This window comes from Cololabis saira, chromosome 17, assembly GCF_033807715.1.
Source record: "Cololabis saira isolate AMF1-May2022 chromosome 17, fColSai1.1, whole genome shotgun sequence".
In the NCBI taxonomy this organism is placed as follows: Eukaryota; Metazoa; Chordata; class Actinopteri; order Beloniformes; family Belonidae; genus Cololabis; species Cololabis saira.
Window position 1 is genome coordinate 15869762 of NC_084603.1, and position 16402 is coordinate 15886163.

General features: G+C 45.4%; 1 protein-coding gene across 1 annotated transcript in view; it reads right to left on the reverse strand.

Moving 5' to 3' along the window:
- Positions 1–2493: 2493 nt before the first annotated feature.
- The window catches only part of LOC133463632 (serine/threonine-protein kinase 32C-like), a 209542-nt gene continuing 195633 nt past the window's right edge, over positions 2494–16402 (reverse strand). Inside the window, 3 exon segments of the mRNA XM_061745276.1 lie at positions 2494–8784; positions 12422–12489; positions 16255–16383. Of these exon segments, the coding sequence (XP_061601260.1) occupies positions 8604–8784; positions 12422–12489; positions 16255–16383 (378 nt within the window). The 3' untranslated portion in view covers positions 2494–8603.

Below are 16402 nucleotides of genomic sequence, written 5' to 3' on the forward strand. Positions count from 1 at the left end.
CAACGCTGGGAAAACAACGGTGGACATCCTGCAGGATCCAGAACAGAGAGACCGGTCCTGAACCACGCAGACGTCCACTAGTCCTCTGTTCTGGATCCTGCAGGATCCAGAACAGAGAGACCGGTCCTGAACCACGCAGACGTCGATCAGTCCTGCTGGAGTCAGACTCTAACTCCTGATTCATCATCTATCAGTGTCATCAGTTCATGTGTAGACTGATACTCAGAGATGTGTAAGGAAAACCATGCATACCATAATAAAAATCAATATCTGAAAAATTGCATTATTAAATGGACTCATAAGGAATTAATTGTATATTTTCCATATATTTATATATCAATTCCTGAATGTGCTCCAACTGCATCGTTAAATAAAGACGGAATGGGGAGTTTTTAACTTTTTAACAGTGCTGATAAAAACACAGATTAAAGTAAAGTTTCTGTCTGGTTGGTCGGTGGGACGCATATAGCAGTCCTTTTTTCAGATGTGTCCGAGAACTGTTGTGTGATTGGTCAGAAAGGGGGAGTGAAAGGGGCCGTGGTTAATGTGGTGACATCAACAAACCGTCCTCCTCCTCTGCTTCAAATATTTGTTCTCTTCCTCCGTCATGAACTCAACAACCATCAAACATGAAGGAAATTCTGGATGATTTTTACTGACCTAGTCATGTGATAAAAAATCTTTTCAGCGCCCAGCAAACACGTGACTCGATCAAACGACGGCGGGAAATTGCATTGACTTGATGCCAAACGCCAAACCAAAGATTTGGAGGGCCGGGTTCAACGTCTGCACACCGAAATGTGTTTTCCATCATTGTTCTGCGGGATTTTGCGCTCATTTCATGGATTTGCTGGTTTGGTTTACGTAATAAATGGTAGAGTCTCCAGGACCAGAGGTGTCTTCAGTATTCACATTCATTACTCAGGTAGAAGTATAGATACTAGAGTTTAAAAAAACTCCTGTAGAAGTTGAAGTATCAACTCAAGTTTTTTACTCAAGTAAAAGTATAAAAGTACTGGTTTCAAAACTACTTAAAGGATAAAAGTAAAAGTAATGTAAGGGGGAAAAAAGCCATTAAGGACAAAAGCCATTGAAAATGATGCATCTTAGTATAATGCAAATATATTAAAGAACCATATATGTGTACTATTGAGCATTAACATGTGTTTCAGAGAGCAGGCGCGTACAAACCAATAGGGTGTCGGAATGGTATTATGTTTATACTTCTCATCCAACCACAACCAAATTCACTCTATCCGGATGGAGCAATTTAACTGGATAGTTTTTTTTTAAAAGGCTGAAATGAAATAGAGTAACGAGGCTGTTTTTAAAATGTAAGGAGTAAAAAGTACAGATAATTGCGTGAAAACGTAAGGAGTAAAAGTAAAAAGTCGTCTGAATAATAATTACTCCAGTGAAGTATAGATAACCAAAATTTCTACTTAAGTAAGGTAACAAAGTATTTGTACTTCGTTACTTGACACCACTGTCCAGGACAGAGACAAAGCAGTCCAGCTCTTTGTAGAACCTATTTGAATGGGCTCTGGCATCGATTGAAAAGCCCTGCTGGTGGACCGGCCTGCAGGCCTGGTGTCAGAAAGTCTTTTCCCATCCCTATAACGGGCTCATTTCACCCTCTCCAGAGTTTTCCGCAGTGCCATTTCTACACAGACAAATTTTGCTTCAGACCTCAGTTTGACACACCCACCTCATTACCATAGAGATGCAGAAATATCAATGCATGCACAAACAAATTTTGAAAAGAAAAACCCAATAAACATATAAAGCTTATATAAAAATGAGAATAGATGGACACAGGCTAGCTGACAGTCTTGCCGGGGGCCCCGGACAAAATAATCTAAGATGGGCCCCCCTACGCCCGGATCTCTCCTTCTCCTCTTCCTCTCCTCTCCCTCTGCTCTCCAGGTTTTTATACAAGCTAATGGACGTTAACATTAGAGTTAGCCAGTTAGGTTAAGTTACAAGGTTGGTAAACGTTGGCTACAATGTTTCTTACCTTGCTCTATGCTGACTTTATTAATTCCAGCTTCACCGTCACCACCTTTTTAAAATATTTGTGTAGAGAATCTGTGAGGCCTCTATTTTCTTCTTCTCTTCTTCTCTTTTCTCTTCTTTTCTGAGCACCGGACTTGTGCTGACAGGACATTTTGACCATTCTAATGCTTGAATTAAATGATAACGATAATTTTGATCAGCGGCCAAACCATTTTTGTGTTGAGGGTTCTTGACCACAAGAACAATTAGGAAGAAAACAAATAACAAGCTTTAATGGAACTCAAATACTACATATTTTTCCACAAATAGGCATATTTTGAAACATTTTGAAAAATGATTCCATAATTTAATGAGAATACATTTTTTTTTCTTTTTTTTTCAGTTCTGTCCCCCCCTATCGGCGGGCGTGGATGGACAGATGAACTGCTCTTTATTGTTTAAGTGATTAAAAGTGACACGCAGACACCAAATTGCTGGAAGGAGGTTTATTTCTTTATCAAAGCGATAAAAGCAGCATGTTTTGGAACACAGCGGTTTCAGTTTGTACAAGAAACAAGGCTTTTTCAGTCGATTCCCAGTAAAAATCCAGCAGCAGGAGAACAGGACCACCGGGAGGGAACGATGCGGCGTGGGTGGCGCTGGCTGCTGGGTGAGTTCTGAGAAACCCCCAGGACGGGCCGGAGAGAGCATCGCTCAGGCATGCGGTCGCTGGTCGAAGCACAATGTGGGTAGTTTTTTTTTTCTTAATTAATTAATTCTCTACATATATATCTTCTTCAAAACATCTAACTGCATCCAGAACATTAATACAAAGGAACACATTTGGGGGGGGGGGGGTTGCAAGCTTTTGTCCAGGTGGGATGATCACTGATATCACGTAAGAAACGCTGGAACTGCAGAGAAACCTGGGAACTAAGAGAGAAGCTACACTTATGAACCAGAAAATAATCCCGTCTACGCCTCGGGCCCTCGCTGCCGCTGCGTCAGCCGCCATAACCGGCGTTTTACCCCCCGAAGGGAGTGTTTTTGTTTTTGAAAAGAGCATATTTCTTACAGACAACGATGCGACTACTGACCCACGACAGAGCGCCGTATCTCACCAGCGCGTCTCATTCCCCTTCATCCACCGGGGCCTTGGGTTTTATACTTGAACAAAAGCATCAACACAACCTACAGGATGTCAGAAGATACTGCATATGTCATCTAAGAATATCATGCCGTCCATACAACACTGGGATTATTCAGGTTTGTACATCTAAAGTTCATAAAACTGTCCATAAAATCGTTGTGCAAACCAGTAACAATGTGATTCTGGACTGTGTGGATGACCCGGTGAGCCTTGAGGTATGCAGGTACCAAAGATTCGTGCATGCACACGTCAGCCAGTAAGGCTCAAGCTCCAGGCTTTGGCAAAGGTGCATGCAGAAAAAAATATATACGTGTGAGACAGGACTCAAGAAATTCAATCAAATTCATTGGAACATGCCGTTTTTTTCTTCTTTTTTTTTTTTAAATCCCTTCAACGAAAACCTCTGAAACTGACCAGGATGTACGGTATAAAGTCAGGAAATAGTTACACATTTTGGGAAATACAGTCGTCTGCTTCCCTTCTGGCAACGATTTGATTGATCCGAACCGGTCTCGTGTCCGTGCGCCGCAGCGACTTTTAATCTTCAGCAGAGGAGAAGGCGGCCTCGCCACAGCACCGACGTGGACTCGCTGATGGATAACTTCAATTCAAAACACGTTATTGATCCCCGAAGGGAAGTCAACTAATGATTAATCAGAGTTAATGATCACTATACAGTGTTCTACAGTTTAATCTTTACAGATTAATGGACATGCTGACTTTATTTTATCTTTTGAGGGGAAGCAGGCATGCAGCTGTCTGGACATGTTAACCCTTGTGCTGTCTTTGGGTCAAGGGAGGGTGAAGGAATGAAGGAATGAAGGAAAGAAGGAAAGAAGGAAGGAAGGAAGGAAGGAAGGAAGGAAGGAAGGAAGGAAGGAAGGAAGGAAGGAAGGAAGGAAGGAAGGAAGGAAGGAAGGAAGGAAGGAAGGAAGGAAGGAAGGAAGGAAGTGGGAAAGGGAGTAAGGAAGGGAAAAAAGATGGAACGGAGGAAAGATGAAAGGAAGGGAGAAAGAAGGAAAGAAGGAAGAAAGGAGAAAAGAAGGAAAGAAGGAAAGAAGTGGGAAAGGGAGTAAGGAAGGGAGAAAAGATTGAAGGGAGGAAAGAAGGGGGAAAAGATGGAAGGAAGGGAGAAAGGAGAAAAGAAGGAAAGAAGGAAGAAAGGAGAAAAGAAGGAAGAAAGGAGAAAAGAAGGAAAGAAGGAAGGAAGTGGGAAAGGGAGTAAGGAAGGGAGAAAAGATGGAATGGAGGAAAGAAGGGGGAAAAGATGGAAGGAAAGGAGAAAGGAAGGAAAGAATTGAGAAAAAGAAAGAAAGAAGGAAGGAAAAGCAAAGAAGGTAATAAAGGAACAAATGACGAAAGGGAGGTAGGAAGAAAAAGGAGTAAAGGAGGGTAAAAAAGGAGGAAAAGAGGAAAGGAAGAAGGAAGGAGAGAGCATGGCAGGAGGAAAAAAGGATAGAAGAATTGGGTCATTTTGATCCAAAGACAGTACAAGGGTTAAAGCCCTAAATGTGCATGAAGGGAGTGTTACACTTTCCATAAGTTTGTAAAAGCCTGCTTTTGTCTAAGCAGAGTGAGTTTTACCATCCGAGTGTTTGGGTGGAGGTAACAGCCTTCATGCTATGGCAAGCCAGAAGGATCAAACATCACCGGTACTTAGGTGGGTTATCTTACAAAAACACAACACATTTCCTTTTTTATGTGTTAAAATGTTGTTTTCTTGATAATTAGAAGGAATGTAAAAAAAAAACTGTCTTGTTGTAAAGTAAAAGACAGAAAGAAAGCTAGAAAGACACTAGAGGGTCCAACTGTCAACTCAGCTGACAGCGTAGCTAGCAGCACTTAGCGTTGGTTCGACTTTGGCCGATTGAAATGTCATAAAATGTGAATTAATCAGCTAGATAAATAACGTCAGATGCTTTATTGATTCTTATCAAGAAATTAATGGGTTGCAGCAGCCACAGCAGGAAAAACAAACAAACAATAGACGTGAAGAAGTACAATAAAAGTAACATCTTGGCCCATTATGAACATTAAAAAAAAGTGCATGTTTCAAAGCTGTGAACTTCATTTGTATGAAGTGTTGTTCATAAACAATTTTGAGTAGATAAATGACTATGCTTTAAATCGAAAACACTATTTCTCCTGCATAAAACTTTATTTTTCCCCATTAATTGACGTTTTGTTAGCGATCTAATGCATACATTCAAAAGGACAAAACATTAAATTAAATATACAGACACAAAAAACAACAATAAAAACATACAAACAAAAAAAAACGCAGTTCTTGACACTAAATGCTGTTTTATTCCCCCATTGCTTCTTTTCATAGGCCACTTAGGGAAGCGGATGTTTTTTTTGTCCCGTTTGGCTTGCCATATTTTCTGGGCTTTTACGGTACGGAAACCCAACCGATGCTGATTTACTGGACTTGTGAGGACGTCTGACTCCAGACAGCATCACGGACCTCCGAGATTTAACCTCCTAATGTCACAATGCACACTATGGAGAATGTGTTGTGCTTTTGTTTTCTTCAGCTTTCATTTATCATGTTATTTTAAAACAGCAAAAAGAAGCTCAGCTGTTTTTTGACTTTGTGATATTTCATTTTATAAGTTCTTAACTTTAGTTCACCGAGAAGCAAAAGAGCCTGAAGGCAGGATCAGCCTGTAGCCGCTTATTGATTAGAGCTTTGCAATAGTGGAAAAGTTTATGTTTTACCTAGCGCATATCTTAAACCTCAAATCAATAAATCCAGCATTTGTATTCCTAGTTTGAAACTTGCAACAAAATTAAACTTAAATAACCTCATTAAACTAACTTATATAACTTTCTCCAACCTCTGAACAACTGCAGTGCAGACTTTTCCAAAACCTCCTAAAGATCTGATAGTTGTTTGACGAAGACGGTTAAATCCGATCGGCGGCTCCATCGTCTCGTGGGCGGAGCCTCCCACGGCCGCCTCCGCCTCTGCCGTCTCCGCACGGACGCGAGAGTGCTGCCATTCCTCTCGTTTCCTTCTCAGCTGAAACAGACATCTGACTGATAATCACACACACGTTGACTTGTAGAAAGAAGGGACTCGAGGTCACACAGAGAAAATGACGCGCACATCCACACACACTCAAAAGTTCCTTAGAAATGGTTATGCAAATGGTAGAAAAGCTTTGGCATACTTTGCCTACAAGTTGTGCCTGCACACTTGGAAAGAGGAGCAGGATGAAGCGGTGTGAGGCCGCCACGCCGCTCGTACATCTGGGTGTGTACTTGGTCCCACATAAAACTGTGGTGAGTTTACTCACGTACACGGTGTGCTATTTACATTTAGTCAGTCAGGCCGCAGGACTTTAAGGTTGTATCTTGCTACATATGTTCAGGTGTTACCACCTGGCACGGCTACACGTTTAGCCCCGTACAAGCTCTACAGGAGGAGGGGGGCGGGGGGGGTCGTGACAAACAGAGTTTTGGCGTTCTCTTCTCAATAATACTCCATCGTTGTCATGGTTACTGACACCCTGAAGACCTCTCAGCCTGACCTACGACACGTCCATGGCTACAATATGATTACTGAATACTGATTATCATCAACAGGCACAACTTTAAACAGGTTCACGACATGAAACCAGCCGCCCCCCACCCCCGGATCAGGGCGCACGGCACGGGGGCGGGGGTGAACGCGCGAGCACTAAAGCTGGGCATACACTGTGCGATATTTTAAATCGTTTGATTCAGCCCCATCTCACACTGCACGACTAGATCGCGGAGTTCAAAAGTTCACAGCCCACGATTTATGTTCTCACACTGTACGAGCCGATGCTCGGATGCGACCCGTCTGCTCACACTATACGATTATAATCCTCCTGTCGGACCTCTGTGTACTGGAATTCGAAGCCGGTTTTGGGGCAGGGGTGGGCTGTTCCAACCCAAATGTGCGTCCTGCCCACCTGATCAAAGGTTATGGGATCCTTTATTTTTTTATAATTACATTTTTTTATATATATACAAAAAATCCCAAAATATCTGTACCGTTTCTGATTGGGTGGGCACTGTGCATCATTTTTAGACACAACAATGAACGTATACTGCAAAAGTTTTGTCTAGGCGGAGGGACCCGGCGTCCGAGCAAAATGAGCACAACAGAGTGTTACGAACAGCGCAGAGCACACACTGAAGACTGAATTATGGTTCCGCGTTACACCAACGCATAGCCTACGGCGTAGGCTACGCGGCGACGCGCACCGTACGTGGGAAATGCGGTCTTTTTTTCTGCTATTAAAACGTGATTTGTAATGTGAATTTGCAACACTTAAACTACAAATAATACGTGACATCAGAGATTGCGCATGCTCTCTGTGAAAGGATGAGTCCAATCGGGTCGTAGCTGCTTCAACTGTGCGATGCCTTCACGAGGAGCGACCAGGATTTCAAATACGCTTGATTTTCTTGCGACCTCACGATTTGTGATCGGGAGCTCGTCGTGAGGTGTTAATCTCTCGTCGTGAGGTGTTAATCTCTCGTCGTGAGGTGTTAATCTCTCGTCGTTACCCCACGTTTACTGCACGAGGCACGAGCAACGATTGGGTCAAAATCCGTCCCGATCCAAAAAATAGTCGCACGACTGGAAAATCGGCTCAAAACGAGCCGATAATCGCACAGTGTATGCCCGGCTTAACGTCTTCAGGTGCTGAATAATTCAGTCGTCCCAATCAGATCTGGGACGGAGAGGCGGTCAGAAAGGGGGAGGCGGTCAGAAAGGGGGAGGCGGTCAGAAAGGGGAGGTGGTCAGAAAGGAGGAGGTGGTCAGAAAGGGGGAGGCGGTCAAAAAAGGGGAGGCGGTCAGAAAGGGGGAGGCGGTCAGAAAAGGGGAGGCGGTCAGTAAGGGGAGGTGGTCAGAAAGGGGGAGGCGGTCAGAAAGGGTGAGGCGGTCAGAAAGGGGGAGGCGGTCAGAAAAGGGGATGTGGTCAGAAAGGGGGATGTGGTCAGAAAGGGGAGGTGGTCAGAAAAGGGGATGTGGTCAGAAAGGGGGAGGCGGTCAGAAAAGGAGAGGCGGTCAGAAAGGGGGAGGCGGTCAGAAAGGGGGAGGCGGTCAGAAAGGGGGAGGTGGTCAGAAAGGGGGAGGGTGGTCAGAAAAGGGGAGGGGCCTGAATGATGTCATCATGCACGTGGAGCTTCCTGCCGAGGAGCGACACCTACCGGTGAGTGAAACCTTACTAGTCATGCTATAATGTTACGTTGCATAGAAGATAGAGCTGAGAGGACGGACGCAGCAGCGGGACTCTGCGCCCGGCCTCCTTCATGCCTAATCGGGGGGAGGAGGGGGGATGCTACGGGAAGAGAAAGCAACGGGACGCGGAGGGAGAGCCGTTTCGGGTCCTGCTGCAGTTCCTCTGCCGTTCTGTCGGCGCGGCACGAACGCTGCAGCGGCCTGAGAGGTCTGTCGCCGGGAGGCGGCGCGGCGCTAGCAGCTACCGGGGGAGGAGCAGACGGAGCCGCACATGCTCAGTTTGGAGGAGGACTCGGGCTCTGGTTCTGGCTCTGGTTCCGGGTCGGGGGCGTCCTCGTCCGTGGCTCCGGCCTCAGCTTCCCCCTCGCCATCGTCGGCGCCGGCCTCCGGCTGACCCTCCTGACGCTTTTTCAACCTCACGGAAGAGACACAGATGTTAAAACAGGTTAAATCGCTCCAAAGACATGAAATGAAATGGTTTATTCAATCTACCGGCCACCTTTAGATAATAATAATAATAATACATCTTATTTGTCTGCAGCCTTCTAGTCAAGGACGCTGAAGATGAGGTCAAAACAAACGATAGAACCTAATAACACAGAATGACGGATAAACACAACCATAATCAGAGGTGGGTAGAGGAGCCAAAAATTGTACTCAAGTAAAAGTACTGTTACTTCAGAATAATGTGACTCAAGTAGAAGTAAAAAGTAGTCATCCAAATAATTACTTGAGTAAAAGTAAAAAAGTTCTTGGTGAAAAAACTACTCAAGTACTGAGTAACCGTTGAGTAACGTCTGATTTATTTTTTTTAACACAACCATTCAAACAGACAAAAGTACAAAATAATCATCTTCAGGCAAATTAAATCAATAAAATAATAAAATAAATTAAAATTAATAAAAAATAAAAAAATAGCTTAAATTAAAATAAGCTTAAAATAAATTCAAGTACTTTAATAAATAATAAAATAACAGAATAAAAAATAAATTAAGCACAAGTAGCACAACATTTCAAGCCTTTGTACTTTTCTTTTTTAACCAGGCAGAACTAGAACAAGCCCATGAACTCATAGAAACTATGTGTGTGTTTGAGTCTGTGTAAATGTGACAAAACATGCAAAAACAAACATTTTTCCCAAAGACTTCACTCAAGTAAATGTAATGGAGTAAATGTAACTCGTTATTACCCGTCTCTGACCATAATACACAAGATATAAAAGTCCGACGTCAGGACGCCCTTCTTCTTCGTTTTCTTATTTATTTGGAGAGATATGTCACTGAAATGTCAGTAATAGTCGCTGAGGTACATAAAGGAGGTAAACAATAGGAAGTTCAGCTCCGAGACACAGCAGACGAGAACCGGCAGCACCACACGGCGCTGAGCTGAGTCACATCCGAGACCTAAGACACGGTTGTTTTCGCTGGCGGATCCGAGTGTGAACATCGACTACGTTGACACTGACGTGCTGCCGCCACACAAACATCTGGGTGTGTACTTGGACAACAAGCTGGACCGGACCGCCAACACCGACGCCCTCCACCACTTCCGTTAATTAGACGTAATAAGACTCCAGCAGGCTGTCAGTAACACCGCAGGTCCGGGTCAATAATGAATGGGTCGATAATTATGTGCAGCGTTGAACTCTGACAACCCTCGCCGTGATTTATGGCCTTGACAGACGCTCCCTGATGAAGTACTGTGAGAATATTCTGCTGGTTATGTAATAATTGCTCGGGGGTCACGTTCTGGTCTCTGGAAAGATCCTACGGTTTCTGTTGTAATAAACCCTAGATAAATAAAATAAAACTGAATTGAATTGATCGTCTCGGCCGTGGAACACTGGACCAGCTCTACACCCTCCGCTGGGTGCTCGAGGGTTCATGGGAGTTTGCCCAACCAGTCTACATGTGTTTTGTGGATCTGGAGAAGGCATTTGACCGTGTCCCTCGTGTCATTCTGTGGGGGGTGCTCGGTGAGTATGGAGTCCGGGGCCCTCTATTAAGGGCTGTCCGGTCTCTGTATGAGCGGAGCAGGAGTTTGGTTCGCATTGCCGGCAGTAAATCAGACTTGTTACCGGTGCATGTTGGACTCCGGCAGGGCTGCCCTTTGTCACCGGTCCTGTTCATAATTTTTATGGACAGGATTTCTAGGCGCAGCCAGGGGCCGGAGGGGATCCGGTTTGGGAACCACAGGATTTCATCTCTGCTTTTTGCAGATGATGTTGTCCTGTTGGCTTCATCGGACCGGGACCTTCAGCATGTGCTGGGGCGGTTTGAGGCCGAGTGCGACGCGGCAGGGATGAGAATCAGCACCTCCAAGACCGAGGCCATGGTTCTCCACCGGGAAAGTGTGGCGTGCCTTCTCCGGGTGGGTGGAGAAGTCCTGCCTCAGGTGGAGGAGTTCAAGTATCTCGGGGTCTTGTTCACGAGTGAGGGAACGATGGAGCGTGAGATTGACAGACGGATCGGTGCAGCGTCTGCAGTTATGCGGTCGATGTACCGGACCGTCGTGGTGAAGAAGGAGCTGAGTCGAAAGGCGAAGCTCTCGATTTACCGGTCAATCTACGCACCTACCCTCACCTATGGTCATGAACTTTGGGTAGTGACCGAAAGGACAAGGTCGCGGATACAAGCGGCCGAGATGAGTTTCCTCCGCAGGGTGGCTGGACGCTCCCTTAGAGATAGGGTGAGGAGTTCAGTCACCCGGGAGGAGCTCAGAGTCGAGCCGCTGCTCCTTCACATTGAGAGGAGTCAGCTGAGGTGGCTTGGGCATCTGTACCGGATCCTCCTGGACGCCTCCCTAGGGAGGTGTTCCAGGGATGTCCCTCTGGGAGGAGACCCCGGGGAAGACCCAGGACACGCTGGAGAGACTATGTCTCTCGGCTGGCCTGGGAACGCCTCGGACTCCCTTCGGAAGAGCTGGAGGAAGTGTCTGGGGTGAAGGAAGTCTGGGCATCCCTGCTGAGGCTGCTCCCCCCGCAACCCGGGAACGGATAAGCGGGAGAAGATGAGTGATGAGATGAGATGAGTGAGTGAATTGAATTGACATCTGCAAATATTAGACAGTATTTAGTATTTAGTTCACTTTCAAAAAGCCCAGCGTCGTCACTGACGTGTGAATCCGACCGACTCTTGGCTGCTTGCTTTCCTACCACGGTGAGTTCAGGGTGATTCTGCACCCGTCATGCATCTTTTATATCGTAGTGCGCATAAATTAGTCGGAGCCGTCCCCGTTTTTCCTCTGCAGCCGATCCGTCTCCTCTCTCCCTGCGTGACGGCGTTCCCTCAAGCACATTTAGGTTTTAAGGGAAATCTGGTTTACAGTTCCGCAGACGTGATTTCTTCACTCTTCTTCCCCTGACTAACCTCTCCTTCGTTTGTCTGTCTCTCTCTTTCTTGTCCTCAACCTTCCTCCCTAAGTCCAGTTCCTCCCGTTAGGAAGGAGGTTTTCGCCTCGACTGTCACCTCACGCTTGCTCGGGATGACGGACGGCTGATGTAATGAGATTATGTTTTTGTTTACTTCCTCCAGGGATGAAGGGCTTTAAAAAGAGACGTTTGTGTCTTCAGAGAGGATCAAAGGGAAACGGGGGACTTAACGGAGGCAGAATGTATTTCTAATCATCTGGACCCGGCTGAATGAACCGGGTCATGACATCTACGCTCGTCTGTTGTTGTTTATGTTGCCTCCATTTGTTTACTTCCTGCATGCAGTTCAGACACGGCAGCAGGTCACGTGATCGACGTTGAGCGTTTTCACCGACAATTTAAACACAGAGAAGAAGAAGAAGTCTCAGGAAGTAGAAAAGGAGGAGAGCCGCGCCAGCAAACAGACCAGCCGCGTCTGTTGCCGTAGTAACATCTGAGGAGAGGTGCGGTGTTGCTTACACATACACACAACAATAAGTGTGTATAAAGTTGGTCACTGTGTGTGTTTAGAGGGTAAATCATGAAGTACGACTCCCTCCAAGCTGCTTTGAGGCTCGACGGTTAAACCAGGAAGAAAAACTGAGATGTTAGTTCAGGTTTAGTCACGTTTAGTGTCTCTTACTTCTCACGGTTGAAGATCATGAACTCCTGCTGCACCACGTCCAGGCATTCCTGGAGGTAGTCGTTTTCCTGCAGGTAACAGAGAAATAACCTTCATCATCATCATCATCATCATCATCATCATCATCATCATCATCATCATCATCATCATCATCATCATCATCACCTTCATCATCATCATCATCATCACCATCATCATCATCACCCTCACCTTCATCATCTTCATCATCATCATCATCATCACCACCATCATCATCACCTTCATCCTCCTCCTCCTCCTCCTCCTCCTCCTCCTCCTCCTCCTCGTCCTCCTCGTCCTCCTCCCCATCATCATCCCCAACTGGTCTCTCAGCACAATTGACCAAATTTTTGCGACAAGAAGTCAGGGGGTAAGGGAGCCCTCTTGACCCGATGGGACATTTTTTGCTGGATACACAATGGATTCCTACAAATATTGGAAACCGTTGTGTTTGGCGATCCTGTCTGTCGAGGACGTTGAAGATGCTTCATAATTGGATTTATGATAGCAGGATTTCTCCTAATCGGAGGGGGGGGGGGGGGGGATTCCTGGTCTACCGACAAACGCGTAAGTCGTCGACAGCTGTTTTGGCCCTTTCAGTGCTGTTGGACGTGGCTGAAGGGATAAGCACGGCTATCAACACTCAGACTTTAACGCTGGGGGAGCAGAGTCCGTAAGCTGGATGCGATTCTTGAACAGAATCGCAGGCTGGCGGCGGTGCTCATTGAGCTCATTGAGCTCATTGGCAAGATGGAGAAGACCCTGGAGAAGTTGGAAGCTCGGCTTGGCGGGAATTGATCACAAATTCGTCTGTTTGGAGTCGCCATTGATGAACCAGAAACTAAAGGCAGACGGAAAATTACTGAGTCTGTCTGTTTGCAATATAATTGTTGATTCTATAATCTGGCCTTGACAGGGCAGTTTGGCCGATCACTCTAGTCACAATCTCCCTGGTGGAATGTAAACAAGGGAGTCTGCCCCCACTAACCCTCCCCTCTCCCAGGAACATCTGTGGACCTGTTTTCTGAATTGACCGAGCCGACTGATAACATCAAGGACATTGGCTGAGGAGCAGCTCTGGGCGAAGTTCACGGACTTACCGCTCACACACACACTTGCTGATAACCACACCTCCCTCATTCTCAACACCTTCCTCGGCCTCCCCTCCCCTCCCCTCCATCAGCCCCCCCGCACAATACCATCGTGTCGCCGCCGGTGTATCCGAAGTCAAAAACAGTTTTCTAAACTGCCTTAATAAACCTGATTCTGATTCTGATAATCTTCATCACATCTCATTATCATCATCATCCTCCTCCTCTTCCTCCTCATCTTCACCATCATCATCACCATCATCCTCCTCCTCATCATCATCATTCTCATTATCATCATGATCCTCCTCCTCGTTATCAATCATCCTCCCAATCAAGAGGTCCAGCTCCAACCACCTTCCTGACGTCGGAGGTGAAAACCTCGTCTTCCTCCTCCGTCGCTGCTCTTGAGCGAGTCATGAATTGTTTGTGAGCTTCCCTCAAATTGGATGTTTGGCCTGAGACGAAAATAGAAGCTCATATTTCCGACGGCACTCGGGGCCATGACAACTGCACGGAAGGCTTCATAATTTAATAATCTTAGTAATAATGCAGCCTGAGCGCACGCAGGAGCACGCACACGCACACACACACACACACACACGCACAAGAACGTACACTAAATTTAATAAACCTGCTATTGTTAGAAACACGCGATCTTTGCAACCCTGATAACACACACGCACACACACACACACACACACACACACACACACACACACACACACACACACACACACACACACACACACACACACACACACAGACGTGACGTTGGTAACGCTGATGTCACGGTGACTGTGGAGGAGAGCGGCCCGTGTTCATGAAACCTCTGTTCAGCTGTAAATAAGGATCAGCCGGAGCAGCAGACGACTCCGCGTCTTCGCACGCACATCAGAAAGCGCCGCTGTATCATTTATAAACTACTTCTATTGTTAAGACCCGTCTTTGTTCTCGTGAAATCAGTTTCATTAGAATAACGCAGAATAATCTCGTTAGGATCAATACGTATTAGTGGGTGTTTGCATTGCTGCCTAATCCACTTATTAGCTTTAACCATTTCATCTCCCACATCATTAAAATGACTTTAATGTGGATAATCTTGAATTGGGATGCAGAGGTGCTGCGTTACTGTAACATGCAGGATTACACATCTGTTGGTCTGTCTGAAGTCTCTTCACTCCTCACTCTTCAGGGATCTGACTGGAATAAAACGGTCCCGTTTGCTCTCCACTCTCCTCCTGTCCAACCTCAGGAGTTTGTCTGCTCGCTCGCCAGTCTTTGGAAAGCCCAAACTCCTGCTTCCACGTGGACTAAACCTCCCGTTGTCATGGATACCCATCAGACTGAATTGGGGCCCTAAGCTAAATGTTATTTGGAGCCGGCACCCTCACAGCTCTCCCCATCCCAGATGTATCATAGGTAGAAAATGACTCTATAACAACATGTCATGTAACTTAACTTGACAACCTTTATCAATAATAACACGCACGGTATGTAGAGATACGGTAGTTTGACTGTATGAGTCAAATAAAATTTTAAAAAATCAATATGAAATAAATAAATATTAAATAAACTTCAACTTGAAATAAATAAATATTAAATGAAAAGAAATTGAACCTGAAATAGATTTAAAAAATAATTAAATAAAAAATTCAACCTGAAATAAATAAAAGAATATTAAATAAAAAACTTTAACCTGAAATAATAAATAAATATGGAATAAAAAACTGAAATAAATAAACAAATTAGAGTCACACCGCACCCGTCTGATTGGTCAGATGTCGAGTGCCGTCAATCATTGCGTCATATTAGGTCTCTTCTCTCTCTTCCGCCTCACGGTAGTGCATCCGCATCCATTGCGCATATGACCTACTGTACAAATGCGTCCCAAAAATGTGGCCCCAATTAGAAAATGATGCCGCACAGCACGTGTTCTGCGTTTCGGGAGGGGCGGCCCTTATACCCATCATGACAGAGCCTTAAGAGCGCCAGAAATACCAGTAGAAATCCTCCGGGTAAATCAGCAACAAAAAGCAGCATGGAAAAAAGTTTCAAATGTCATACTTAGAAAAACTTTTCAAAAAAGTAAAAGAATAAGCCCACTTATTCACCTTCTTCTACCTAAAGAAATGAATCACTAACATTTAAAAGTGCCATATGTAGGAATTATACTTCAACCGAATGGATGTGGGTAAATCAAAGAAACTGCTATTTTAGCACCATGTTGAAAAGCCTCTGGGGCGTGAAGGCTTGCAATACCACCCCCTTCCACTAGAGGGGACATCGCTCAATCAACCAATGAGGAAGAGAAAGTTACGCTGGATGAGGGCGCCATGACGACCGTCAACGTGGGAGATGAACCTTAGCAGAAACAGACAATATAACTGGTGGGGAGGGTCAACGGGGGCGTGTCTTCCTCCTGAAGACGACTAGAAACAACTTTTAAGAAGCTGGGGAGATGAAATGTGATGTAGAACCTCGAGAAGGCTAAACGTTTGTGTGCTCATATTCACACTTGAGCTATAGTGGCAGAAATATGGCTCAGTTTTCTTTGGTTTACTTTTTTGGAAAAAGGGTTAAGAAAGGGACTTTGAAGAACGGATGCGGCTGGTTTCAGACACTGACTTCATATAAAAGATGGTCGTAATCATGAGGATGTTTTTTTTTGCTGTTTGGAACCTAAAAACCCCCAAATCCCCCGACTTTGGCGATCCATCCACTCACCGACTGGGAGTCCTTGCTGTTGTCTCGAGAGCGGTTCTTGGCCAGCCTCTTCTTCTTCTTGTGAAGGGGGCGCGACTCCAGGATCATCTCCTCCAGCTCAAAGGTGGGGTCGCAGTGGAGCCGACCTTTCTGTGGGCGGCAGACGCAC